Source organism: Peromyscus maniculatus, chromosome 3, assembly GCF_049852395.1.
Source record: "Peromyscus maniculatus bairdii isolate BWxNUB_F1_BW_parent chromosome 3, HU_Pman_BW_mat_3.1, whole genome shotgun sequence".
In the NCBI taxonomy this organism is placed as follows: domain Eukaryota; kingdom Metazoa; phylum Chordata; class Mammalia; order Rodentia; family Cricetidae; genus Peromyscus; species Peromyscus maniculatus.
In genome coordinates this window covers 52,590,988-52,604,763 of record NC_134854.1, presented here as the reverse complement: position 1 = coordinate 52,604,763, position 13,776 = coordinate 52,590,988, and the positions used below count along the sequence as shown (strand labels likewise).

Genomic DNA, 13,776 nt, shown 5'->3' with positions numbered 1-13,776 from the left:
CAGCAGTTCAGCTGAGATTCATTTGGATGAGGACTCAGGCTTACAGTCTAAGGAAACAGGATCACCTGAGGAACTGGCAAGGTGAGGTAGCTGTGGCCTGTTCTGCTTCTCTGATCTTCCAGCATTCACCCCAATACCTGGCCCTGGGTTTGTTTTTATTAATAAGACCGTCTAACAATTCGTGTTACATCTGAGTAACCAATCAAAAACAAAAACTATGTTATTCTATATTTGGTGATTGTTTCTGATTCAGTGCTTTGCTTAGACAGTGGGCATTTGTATATAGGCTGGACTGGCCAGCAGCCTGCTGCACTCCTACCTGACCCTGAAGCTGAGATCCCCAGCCTGTGCTGAGATCCACACCTCACTTAGCTTAGGGTTATTTTGAGAACTTTTTTTTAGAGACAGGAGGATCTCACTCTGTAGCCCAGGCTTCAGACTTGGAGCAGTCCTCTTATTGCAGCCTCTCAGCTCCTGGGTGACAGCCGTGCACTAACAGGTCTGATTGTTGTCCATGTATTTCTTGGCTCTGACTTCTATATCATCTTGTATTGTGTTCATTTCTTTACCTTCACTGTAATTGGAGGCTTTCAGAGACTTACCCTTCCATTAATGATGTGGCTTCTTTAATATTTTTCCCTCCTGTAAGTAATATATATTCACTGTGAGCAAATTTAGAGACAAGAAAATAAAAAAAAAAAAAAAAAAAACCACCTGTGCCTACCACCTTTTATATGTAGGGTGTTTTAAGGCTGTTTTCAAAAAACTGTCTCACACAATATTATGTTATAAATACCTTTTTAAAATATATATCTTATGATTTATAAGTACTTGTGTCCTAAATCTTTGAGAACATTACTGATCTGTGCAATGAGTTGTCTAAGGCGATGCTCTAACTTTGTGCTGCTCTTTTTTTGTGGAGTAGGAATTTAGTGAAAAGCTTTCACCTTGCTATTTGTAGAGGCTTCATGCAATTCAGTATAGTGTAAGACTTGGTGTTGAATATACATTTAATAACCAAGTTATCATTCTTGCACTCACATGAGTTCAGGATTGCATACTAATGTAGAATAAATTCAATTTACTGGCACTTCAATGGTTGAAATCCATATTGATGTTTTGTCTCTGCTTAAAAAAAAATGTTTGTTTTTTTTTTTTTTCATCGTAAGGAAATAAAGCTGAGTGGGTGTTCTTCACCTGCAGCCCAGCACTAAGGCAGGAGAATCACTTGAGCCCAAAAGTTCAAGACCAGCCTAGACAAGATAGTGAGACCTTATCTCAAAGAGAAGGGAAAGACAAAGAGGGAGAGGTAAACACCAAAGCTCAAATACACTGATAATGGGGATATCTGTTAAAATTGTTCCTTATAAACAAGGTCTGGGAATTAGTCTTCATTACTGGTCAGGGTTGCTAGAAAGGTGATCCTTTTTAAAAGTAACCTTTAATCAAAGGAAAAAAGAAATGGAATTCTAACAAAAGTGGTTGTTCTGGTCCTATACCCTCACTATCCACGCTTATGTTCTTTCTGAGACAAGGCCTTCAACAAAGGCACTACTTCCCATGTGCTGGGGTTATAGGCATGCACCACCATGCCCAGCTAGCAAGAATAATGACAACCAGGTGTGGTGTGGCTTACCTTTAATCGCAGACAGAAGCAGGTGGATCTCTGGAAGTTTGAGTCTAGCCTGGTCTTCATAGTGAGTTCCAGACTAGTCAAGGATACATAGTGAGACCCTGTCTCAAAAACGAAGAATGAACAAATGAATGACAAACTCTTAATTTTATGAATGCTACCATTGTGTTATCTTGTGACTTTCATTGTGAAAATAGGACGTATAGTTCTCATGTAGCTGTACCATTTTGCTGAAATAGTAATCAGATTTTTTTTTTTTTTTTTTTTTTTTTTGGTTTTTTCGAGACAGGGTTTCTCTGTGTAGCTTTGCGCCTTTCCTGGAGCTCACTTGGTAGCCCAGGCTGGCCTCGAACTCACAAAGATCCGCCTGCCTCTGCCTCCCGAGTGCTGGGATTAAAGGCGTGCGCCACCACGCCCGGCCCGTAATCAGATTTTTAAATCTCCCATGACATATGTATTGTCTTTTTTCCACTATCAGAGTTATGACTTCATTTACTTTCTTATTATAAAATGTTAGGGGAGTTTTCTATACTTAAAAATTGGATTTGTGTTTTGGTTTTTACTTCATTGCCTTCAAGTGTCTGATTAAATTGTCCTCCACCTTTTTTCACCTCTAAAATCTACCTGGCCATCTTGTATTTGATTATCCTTTATCCTATAAGAAGCCATTCATTGTCTTAAGAATAATTGATCTGTCAGCAAGAAAGCTGCATGACAAAATATGTGTTGATGATGAGTTCCTTCCCAGTACTCTTCCATTCCCAGGTCACTGTATGACTTGGAAACCCCAAGGTACCTGCTTTCTTTGATCTGTTTTTCTCTGTCTTACTGGATGACTCAAGAAAAAGTCAGTAGTTGATTAATCTCACATCGCCTCTGCCATTGGGTAGTTGTTTCCATATGAAATAGCATCTCTGAAGTCTTCTCAGCTCCTTTTAGCTCCTTCTCAGCTCTAGATGTCTGTTGAACCCAGGTGCTTAAAGCAGATCTTCCTTCATGAAGAAGTACATTTGGGGTCTGTTCTTGTGAAGCTGGCACCTCCTGTCTACAAGACATCCGCAGTGCTATCCGCAGTCATTTAACAAAGGCTGAAAGTTAAAATATTCCTGGGTCCAAATTGTTATCTCTGTCTACTTTCCTTCCAGAACGTCCTCTTTCTTGCCCTTCAGCTTACTGACTTTGTGTGACCCTGTGTTTGCCACTTTATGATCCTAAAAGCCATCACCCAGTAAGCAGACTGGGTACTATGTGCCAGGCTCTCTTCTATGTGCTGGGGACCCAGGGTTAATAACATACTATTCCTGCTCTCGTGGAGCATATCCTCTAGATAAGCTAAACACCAGTATTATTTAAAAAAGAAAGAAGCATGTGCTATGAAAAAAATGTTGAAAGTTGATTATTGCTAACATAAGGGACCACAAAAGGCCTATTAAAGGAAATACTGTTTGATTTGAGCAGAGTTGAAAGAACGGGGCACAGCCATGTGTAGAGCAGACAGGAGATTGGTATGGACTAGGGGACACAGTATAGAAATGCTGAGTGAATGAGCCTGAGATGAAAGCCTGTGTGCTGTGTGACCAGACTGTGGGGATAAACTCCACTGATGGGGACAGTAAGGGTTTGGGGGTTCCTTACGAAGAAGGGAAGCTGTTGGGAAGTTTTAACCAGCAGAACAATATGGCTGAATTTCAGAATAGTGTTCTAGGTGACTGGGAAACAGCCGTTTCACCCAACAGAGGGAGTAGCGGTATAGGATCAAGTGCCTGCCTGAGAAAAGCAGTTCCGGGTCCTCTTTCTTCTCAAAATGGAGAAAGCATAGAAATCATGTCCAATTATGGACACTGTATTCTGCTCATCTAGCTAATATTGACAGCTTTTCTATGCTCCCAAATGTTACAAACAGTGGGATTTTCTACTTCTGAAAGTACCTCTTCGGGAGAACTCCTAAATGTCAGTGTAACATTGAGGTCACCTAGCATTCTAATTTAGTCATAAACAGAATTGGATTTGGAAAATTCTTAGAAAGTGTAAAACATTATTTATAGCATATTTTTTCATTGCTGGTATTCAAGTTATTTTAAAAATAGGAACTTGTCCTAATTTATCTTTTCCACCTGTTGTAATGCTTCACTTAGACTTTTGTAGAAAGGCTTTAAAAGGTTCAACTCATTTGCATTATTTACTGTTTTTCACTGAGGGAGCCATTTGGGACACAGCCTTGGAGACTTACCTTGAGACTACAATAGACTTATGTTTAAAACGAAGGACCCATTCTTGCTTATTTTTTTTTTTAAACATTTGTTTATTTATTTAATGTATGAGTGCTCTATCGACTTTATGCCAGAAGAGGGCACCTGTTCACACAGATGGCTATGAGTCACTGCTTGGTTGTAGGAATTGACCTCAGGACCTCTGGAAGAGCAGCTTAACTGCTGAGCCATCTCTCCAGCCCCCATTCTTGCATGCTTTTTTTTTGTGGGGTGGGGGAGGTTGAGACAGGGTTTCTCTGTGTAGTTTTGGTGCCTGTCCTAGATCTCACTCTGTAAACCAGGCTGGCCTCGAACTCACAGAGATGTGCCTGCCTCTGCCTCCTGAGTGCTGGGATTAAAGGCGTGCACTGCCTGGCTTCTTGATTACTTTTAAACCGATACAGGATCTTTTTTATCCCAGTCACTTTCAAACAGTGTTGTTTCTAACTGGGTATTTTTCTTAACTGTGTCCACTGTGTGTCATGAGTGGCACAGTAAAGGCAAAGGCCGGCGACTTTCCAAAATGTCACGTGACATAACCTGTTGAGGGTTAGTGCTCAGGTGTAAAGAGAGAAGGTGGGTGAAGAAGAAACTCCTTCCGTGAGGAGGCCTGCAGACCAAGGTTGCAACCCCAGGCTCCTGGAAATAAATAAATAAATAATAAATAAATAACTAAATAACTAAATAAATAAATAAATAATAAATAAATAAATAAATAAAGTGCTTGCTGATGGGCAGGGATGGGCTCGGTGATTCCAGTTTTGGACATGGCAGGTCAGTTTGAGTGTTGGAAACCCATGTGGTGTTACTCACGGAATTCTGATTCACAGGATTAAAATTGAGGTGACAGGTCAGAACTGAGCTTCTAAATATCAGTGATAACACAGGAGATGAGCAAAGGTTGGAAATGGAGGAGTGGAACCAAAATAAGATGGCTTCTGGAGAGTGACCTCACTTTTTGTTCAGCAGTAGTATGGACCCTAGGGTGTATAATACTATGCCGTGTGCCACAATGTATGGGAAAGTTACATATATTTTCTTACATGTTAAGAAATGAAACCTTTAGCCCTTACCATGCGTGGTGGCATCTGAGGCATGCCTGTAATCACCATACTTAAGAGGCTGAGGCTGGAAGACTCGGATTTCAGGGTTGGTTTGTGTTACATAATGAGTTCAGGCCAGCCTGAGCTAAACAATGAGATGCTGTTTGAAAAACAAATAAAATAACCTTTAATTAATGAGATATTTTGGTAGAAATAACTCACAAAACCAACAATATCTAATATGTATTATTAACTTAAAAAAAGCTTTTTGGAAGTTCTAACTGGCCTGAAACTTGCTATGTAGACCAGACTGGCCTCGGAACTCACAAAGATCCACCTGACTCTGCCTCCCAAGTGCTGGAATTAAAGGCATGTGACATCACCACTAGCCATCTCTCCAGTTTCTAAATTTAAAAACTAAATAAATAAATGAATGAATAAATTCTCTTTTCCTGACCACAGTTAAAACTATAAAATTTTTAACTAAGGAAGCATTACAGACTGCAAAAGAAAACTCCCAGGGGCAGGAAGGACTATAGTGTGTAATGTTTGCTTCTAAGAAAGTTGGATGTATTAAATAAATGTTTGATAATGATAAGTGCCCATTGTGAAGAAATGCCAGAAGTGGAAAAATCACTTAATTGTTGCATAGAAAGTCGTCGGAAGAATTGACTTAGCTTAAAGAGTGTATTTTAAGTAGTTTCCCCTTTAAGCTCACCAACATTAGCAGATTTCTGATTCATCACTCAGGGCCTCAAAGCTCACATAAAGGAGTAAGAAAACACTTTATTCTTAGGAAGTCTGATTTCAGAAAAGCGGTGTAATGGGAACCAGCTTTTAGCAGTTCTGGAGAAACTGTAGACGGGGAAATGGAGGCTGTCATTCAGTAGGTTTGATTTTTAAAAAGGGATACATATAATATTAGATTATTGCTAAGGGATGGAAAAGATGCAGAAATAATGGAGTTGAAAGAAAAAGAGAGGGAGGGAAGGAAGGAAGGAAGGAAGGAAGGAAGGAAGGAAGGAAGGAAGGAAGGAAGGAAGGAAGGAAGGTAGGTGCGTGCCTGAGGGAGGTGCAGTGCTGCGTCTAGTCGAAGCCCTTGATGGTCTAGGTTCTCGGGCAGGTCTAGGGCAGGTCTCGGCTCTGGGGAAGCATAGGGAAGGAAGACAAGACTGAAGAGCTTTCAGGTGCTGTGATGAAGGGGCAGTAGACGGGACAGCAGCTGCAGGCCCCTGCCAGGAAAGAGCCGGAGGAGTCCCAGTGAAGTTGGCTAGAATTACTCCCACAAGATTCATGTCTGTGGTTTTGGAAGGAGAAGTAGAGAAAGGGAGATGTAAGTTTTGGACTTCGAGGCTTACAAGCAGGAATGGGTGTTGAACAGCTAAGAAGCAGACTACAGTGCTGATAGAAGAGCTGTGTAGACAAAAATTCTCAAATGTCATTTGCAGATTTTCAGAACCATTATTAGTAACTCTCTGGATTGTATTTTTCACCTCAGTGTTAATTAGACACAGTCTTGCATCCATGAAGATGTTAAATCAATTTAGGTGCAATGCTTTATTTCTTATCTATTTTGACCCCTGGTTTCTACACAGTCCACAGCAGGAGCATCATTATTGGCTAATGCCTCACCTCTGACTCTCATGACATCACCTTTGTCTGTAACAAATCAAACTGTGACTCCTTTTGGGATGCTGGGTGGCCTTGTTCCAGTGACCATGCCCTTCCAGTTTCCCTTGGAGCTACTTGGCTTTGGAACGGACACAGCTGGAGTGACAACCACCTCGGGATCTACCTCAGCCGCTTTCCATCACAGCCTAACTCAGAGTAAGTGGGGCTCTATTTCAAATGAACACATGGACCGTCCACACCACGTTTCTGTTGTAATGAAGTATGTAGGAGAAAGTCACTGTGGGGGATTTCTTAGCATGCTCATGGCTGTATTTACATAAGTCAACTTTTTCAATATATGTGTGGTAGTGTTAGAAAGCTCTTGGTGCCAGGGCTTACACTGGTGTTAGAGAAGACAGGTTCTTGCTGAGTTGGAGCTAAGGGGCTCACATCAGAAAGATCACTGACAAATCTGTTTTCCTCTCAGATTTACTAAAGAGTTTACAACCGGGAACTCAGCATGCAGCAACACTTTCCCACTCACCTCTGCCTACACACTTACAGCAAGAATTTAATGGTAAGCAAGCTGCTCGCTTCTATTATTTCTAACTGTATATAGATGCGGATTTAATTTCCTTCGAACAGTGGGAATGGAATGACAAAATGTTGAGGGGGGCATCATTTGACTGGATCCTCAGTGGCAAAAAAAAAAAAAAACACTTTGAGGAGAAAGAAAAAGGGTAAATGAGATATGTTAGACACGAGGAAAAGCTTTTATTATATAGACATGTTACCTAAGCATGGATTCATAAAATAATTAAGCAAAGTCATAGAAGTTGACAAGAAGGCTCAGCAGGTAAAAGTACTTGAGTTCTGTCCCCAGAACTCACAAAAAGAGGACACTAGGCACACACATGATGATACATATGCATACATGCAGGCAACACTCCCATATACATAAAATGAAAACTAAAATAAACTATATACCAGTTTACTCTTGAGCATTAGGCAGAAATTGGAACTGTGCTTCAGTCTGGAGGCAATAGGCTGTCCTTAATATCATGGTCATTCCTGTAGTCAGCTGCCCAAAACTCATCCTTGAGAGAAGGAACATAAACCCCTTATGACATTCCTGCTCTTGATTCAGCTTGAATATATTCCTGTTCTGTGATCCAGTGGGGGACATGAGCTCTTGAGGATTGGTATGAATGTGACCACCTACAAGGAAGTAAGACAGACAGGATTCTTGATGATCAAAAGACCCCAGTGTTCCTGCTCTATGTGAACTATCTTATTTGGTCAACACCACTCTCCCAGAACAGGAAAAAGAGGACTAAGTATTTTCCAAATAACAAAAGTTTAATTAAAACTTTTCATTTAAAAAGTATGATATAAGGCATTAAACTTGAGTCTGGATTTTAAATTGTAGAATTGCTAATTTGGAAAAGCTTCACCAACACTTCTATTACCCCACACTGAAGACAAAAAAAAAATATTTTTAATAGATGTCATATGGGAAACTAATAAAAATAACTGATTGAAAGAGTCTCATCTGGTAAATGGTTGATAATAAGAGCCCACTAGTGTTTATTCTTTTTTTTTATTGTTATTTTATTTTTATTTATTTATTTTGGTTTTTCAAGACAGGGTTTCTCTGTGTAGTTTTGGTGCCTGTCCTGGATCTCACTCTGTAGACCAGGCTGGCCTCGAACTCACAGAGATTTGCCTGGCTCTACCTCCCGAGTGCTGGGATTTAAAGTCGTGCACCACCATCACCTGGCTAATTTTTATGTGGTTTTTTTGGGGGGCGTGGGGGTGAGAAAGGGTTTCTCTGTGTAGCTTTGAGCCTTTCCTGGAATTCACTTTGTAGCCCAGGCTGGCCTCACACTCACAGAGATCCTCTTGCCTCTGCCTTCCAAGAACCAGGATTAAAGGCATGCACCACCACTAATGCACCCGGCTAATATTTATTTTCTTATTCTTATCTCAAAAAGAGGTCAAAAAAGGTTTTCTTTGTTTTTGTTTTCAGAGACAGTGTCTCACTGTGTAGACCTGGCTGGCCAGGAACTTGCTTTATAGATCATACTGGCCTTGAACTCATTGTATGCTGTGTGCCACAAAGCCTAAGTGGCACAAATAATAAATATTTTGGAATCTGCAATCCTATAATATTTTTTACGACTACCTAACCTTATCATTAGAATGTAAAATAGCCACAAATAATTTGTAAACAAGTGAATAAAGCTGACTTCCAATAAAACTATATTAACAAAAACAGGTGGTAGGCCAGATTTGGCCATGGGCCATACTACACTAAACTCTGGTATAAAGAATTTTAGTCTAGCTAATTTGAACAAAATCTTAGTACCTTACCATTTTATAAATTTGATTATATTGTTGATCAAATTATTTCTCTCTACAAATTAATATATAGATATGTCTTACTATGAATGAAAAAGGCCCTGGTTATTTAGTAGAACTGTTAATACAACTTTAAGTAATCGCTAACAATGATACAATTTTTCTTCTAGGACAGGCTGTGTTTTAAGTTTTTTTAATGTTTTCCAGCATTGAGTATGACATGAGTGAATCTGGCCATATGACTTAGGGTCCCAGTCATTCCTCTTCCCTTGAAGGGTTTCCTTCCCTTATCATTTTCTCTCAGACTGGGTCTTTATTTTCCTTACCAGGGCTCTGGACTTACGGAGACTTTATATCTGTTGGCCCTCTGGGTCATTGGGTCCTACTCTTGCCTGGGTAACTCCTTTTCCTCTCCTTCCAGTTATTTTAGAAGTATTTGGCTGAGGATCAAATAGAGTGGTTTTGTATTTTCTATAAACAGTGAAGGGCAACAGAATCAGTAGATGTGGAAACTAAGCTGCCAGCCAGCAGCCTTGCATCCTGTACCACAAGGCTGGGACCTAAACAAAGACATAGCTGGACTTTCTTCACTACCAATTTGATGTGTTCATAATACTTGGGAATTATCACATGTCATATAATGGCAAAATATTTAATTTTCTCTTACAAGAAAGTAAGACCTAGTCTTCTAAAGGAATCAAAATATGGGGTAGGTAGATCCCTTAAGGTGGGCAGTGTGTGTGATCTGGTTCCTCTGTAACCCAGCATTGGGCATGAGTATGAGGTAAATAAATGGTAAACACCTACTGGAATAGTTTTTAATATAGTTTTTAGTCACTGAGTTTTACATCTTATGTTTCAACAACTTCTATAATGCCATCAACATGTGAGATAAAGGTTATCTTTTTAGAAATGTAATTCACAATAAACATGCTTGTTTTTTTCTTTTTTACAACATGCCAAACCATATTTAACGTTTCTTTTCTCAGATGGAGGCCAAAGTAAAGGGGACACTAAGTTACCACGGAAATCTCAGTGACTTCCCAGCAATCAAGAGAGGAATCATTTGGCTGGCTGATGGGACCTACCTGATGGGAAAGTCTTATGTGGTCACAGGGCTGCTGTTTCTGTCGATGTTTACATTCTCGTCCCAAGCACTGTGGTGAGGAGGAAAAGGAAAGAAAATGTTACTTGAGCAAAGCCAGGTGCAGGAAGGAGGAAGAAATGCTTTTGTGCAAAGTTAGTGACTTTTGGTCTCTTAAAGTTCCCATCTTAACCTGCTTCAAAGAGACTCAGCTGTCAAACCCACAGAAGTACCAATTTGATTGTTTTTTAAACCTGCGGGGAGAAAGAAGGAAGTTGAGAGGATTTGGGTAAATGGCCATCCATCCTGGGGGTTGGATCTGAACACTCTACATATAAGCGCATAATAAAAGCAACTAAAAGTAGAATTAGCCCAGTGTGAGGAGAATCAGTCTGTGTAGGGAACAGATTTACCACAGTCAATTGCATGATGCTCTCCAGACAGTAGCCGAAGAGTACTGTACCCTCAAATGTCCTGAGCAAACTTGAATCTTCTCCAGTATGTAGCAGTTCCCAGTGTAAGTCAGCAGACTGAAGAGGCTTCAGCAAAGTTGCTGTAGCATAGTAATATATATTACTATATCTTTTAGATTTTTAAAGTCAGGAAAGTGAGCCTGTTGCTCTTTACAGACAAAACGTTGATAATGCCCTTTTTGTAAAAGGGTCTATTTTATTCTCCATTCAGAAGTAGGTACTGAACTCCTTTCTGCAGCTGCCTTGTCACCTGGTGTTGACTGGTTAGTATTTATTTCTAGTTCTGATGCGCAGAAGTGAGTGTTCATATTTTCTCTTGATACTTGGGGTCTTTGTTGTTGGGCTGCTGCTTTGCTGCTCATCTCCCTTGTAGCCTGCCAAGAGCTGCAGATGCCCAGTTCCCTCACTGCACAGTGCTCTTCACTAGTGGTACTTCAGGTGACTAGAGCTGTTGATATAAACACATCTGGTTCTTTAGGAGTCAACCAAATAACATATACAGAATAGTATACTGTTTTAAAGGGATGAATTCCAGTGGGAATTCTGATGTGCACAAAGGATCACCTTTTTTTACTATCACAATGAAGCTTTATGCCCCATATCCAGTGCAGTAAAAATGTTTTGAGCATTTGGAATCTTAAAGTTTTACTAGAATTTACTCAGAATGTTGATATTCAAGTACACCTCCAGATAATTAAGATTCTTTAATTCTGGTGTCTGTATGTGAATAAAAGCAATGAAGGGTGTGAAGGGGAAAACATACAATTCTCTTTGGATACATTTTATTTTGCCTCAACTACATTGTGGTGTCCCTTGAATTTTAAACTTCTGAGTATTTTCAAATTATCTAAGAATAGCATAAGCTCTAAGTGGTGTAACTACTTTATATATGATTGACAGACTAGCCTGGTAATAACAAGGTTGCTTTCATATTCTCATTACATATTACCATGTACCATTAAGTTTATACAGACAAGAGTGTTAACCAGACCCCATTTTCCTTTGATAAGCAAAAGTCCCAAGAAGCCTCTAGGACTATAATAACCAACCACAGATCTGCTCAGATTTTTATGCCTATAATTTGACTTCAAAGTCACATTGACATGCTTCATAGCAAAAAGTCAGTGAATAACTGAAAACTTTAGTTCCAAGAACTTGTTGCAGTAAGGGAAAAGGATTGTTCAGAAGAACCATTGAAGCTGGGTATTCTGGCCCACGCTTGTAATCCCAATACTCAGGAGGGTGAGGCAGGAGGATCTCAGGTTTGAGGCCAGCCTGGAGTATATAGCAGTGAGACCCAGGCTAGTTTGTACTGGGCTGACAATGGGACCCTGTCTCCAAAAAAAAAAAAAGAAAGAAAGAAAGAAAGAAAGAAAGAAAAAGAAAAAAAGGAAAGGAATCATTGTTATAATTTCTTGACTGTAGTAATTTTGTTTACCAATAAAACAAATACAGATGCTATATGAGCCCTAGTAGATATTTTGGAAAAATACAGGGACATTGCAGAGCTTTGACTTGAATTTAACATGTTAAGTTTCATTTGAAAGGTCTCTTAGAGAAGCTTGCTCAGCTCTTGGCTTTCTCTAGCACCAGGTGACTTCTTTTTAAACAAGCCTGCTCGCTCATACTGCCTGGGCTGCTGTGCTGGGGGTGTGTTTAGGAAGGCGGCCTTGGGCTTCACTTCCTCTACCCAGGGAGAAAGAAGTCAGGGCATATTAGTCTCTCTTCCTGCTGATACCTGTGTGTTTGTGTGTTTACATAGACACACACATTCATATAAATCAATTGCTATTAAAAGTCAAACAATGATAATTGTAGTTTCTTAAATCCATCAATTCTGAACCATACTATATGAAGGCCCCTTGTGGTTCTTTGCCATCATTAGAAAAGAACAAGATTAGTAATTCTCTTTCCTGTGTCTTTTTATAAAATTACCTGAAGCAGGGGGCTCTGAGAATATAATATGTAAAGTATATTTTGTTCCTGTCAGTCCTGATTCCCCAAGGGCTGCTGTTAGAACCCTACTTCAGCAATCCTTTCATGTTATACAGATGAATCAGAGTCATTTCTACATGTAAATACATTTCTTTCTATATCATAACATTGAAAATGGTGTCCATACTTTATGGTTACCTGTCTTTACACTTTTTCTTACTAAAAACAAGCATATAAGTTGGTTATTTTTTAACAGAGACTTGCAACTCATGCTGTATTTTTGCACTTAAAGTCAGATTATGTTATTTTTTAAATGGTGAGTAACTGGAAAGGATATCTGTAGAGCAATGTGTATCGCTAAAGAACATTAGCAACATCCAAATGCAGAAGTAAATCAGCACACTTAGATCCCATTCATGGGGTACTTGATTCAGGAAGTTTAAGCTATTTGTTTCCAACTGTCTTATATTTGAAATTGCCTTCACTAGTGTCTAAGCTGTTACTGTACATACAAGGTGATCCTCAGTATTCACAAGCAATAACAGTCAGCAGAGCTGTCCTCGGACAGTAGTGCTGGACCTCAGTTGGAGACTGTTTGGGAGCAGTGTCAAGCTCATTCAGAGCCTCCGAAATAAATGCAAGCAATAATTTCTATTAAAATTAAATTATAATTCTTCTCATGCTTCTGAGAACAGAGTGAGAAATCATGATTTTAAAACAATCTGGAGAAAAGATTTGGGGAAAAGAAGCCAAGTTAATCTATAATAAGATAGTCCTTATACTTCAAAGAAATCAAGAAGATTCAATTAGTACATTGTTTTATGCCCACCACCCCTTTGATGGATGTTATTAACCCAAATTATGTTGTTTTGTGTCATAGACACTGAATAAGGCTTATTTGGGTCCCAACACTGGGGAAAGAACCGGGCATATACCTGTTTAAAGACTGTGGGTTTGACACCTGCTTGGAAACAGCTTATTGGAACTGATCTCAACCCAGAATATTTTTTCCCAAAGCAGATCTAAAATTGTTTACTATGCAGAGATGGAAAGGGCAGGCACCCCTATTCTTTCTCCTCTGGTTGCCCTCTCCCACAATCCTTTCCACCTCTACTTGGTTCAAGACTTTCTAAAATGAAAATTCTATTGTTATTGCAACTGCCATTGGTTATGAGAACTCTGTCCTTTGGGATTGTCTCTAGAACTCGTTATCTGTCCTACTTGCTGCTACATTTGGAAAATGAATATGCCTGTGTTGGTTGACTTTACCTTCTCTATTTGTAGGAGATTTTGTCATGTCCTTTGACCCCTGTGTAGAAGAACTAGGGTACTTTATTTCAGGAGTGTACTATGAAAGCACACTGGTCCTTGTCTTGTTATTATTATC

The 13,776-nt window shown here is 39.5% G+C and overlaps 1 protein-coding gene across 8 annotated transcripts in view; it reads left to right on the top strand.

Annotated features, from left to right (window-relative positions):
* Ubn2 (ubinuclein 2) overlaps nt 1–11,826 on the top strand; it is a 70,020-nt gene extending 58,194 nt beyond the window's left edge. For 7 of the 8 annotated variants that reach the window (XM_076566500.1, XM_076566496.1, XM_076566499.1 and 4 more), the window contains 3 exons: nt 6,521–6,752; nt 7,024–7,113; nt 9,887–11,826. In XM_076566500.1, the coding sequence (XP_076422615.1) occupies nt 6,521–6,752; nt 7,024–7,113; nt 9,887–9,936 (372 nt within the window). In that variant the 3' untranslated portion in view covers nt 9,937–11,826. Of the gene's footprint in view, nt 1–1,169; nt 1,358–6,520; nt 6,753–7,023; nt 7,114–9,886 lie in introns of those variants that run through there. The other variant, XM_076566501.1, reaches the window with a different exon arrangement.
* The last annotated feature ends 1,950 nt before the right edge of the window (nt 11,827–13,776 follow it).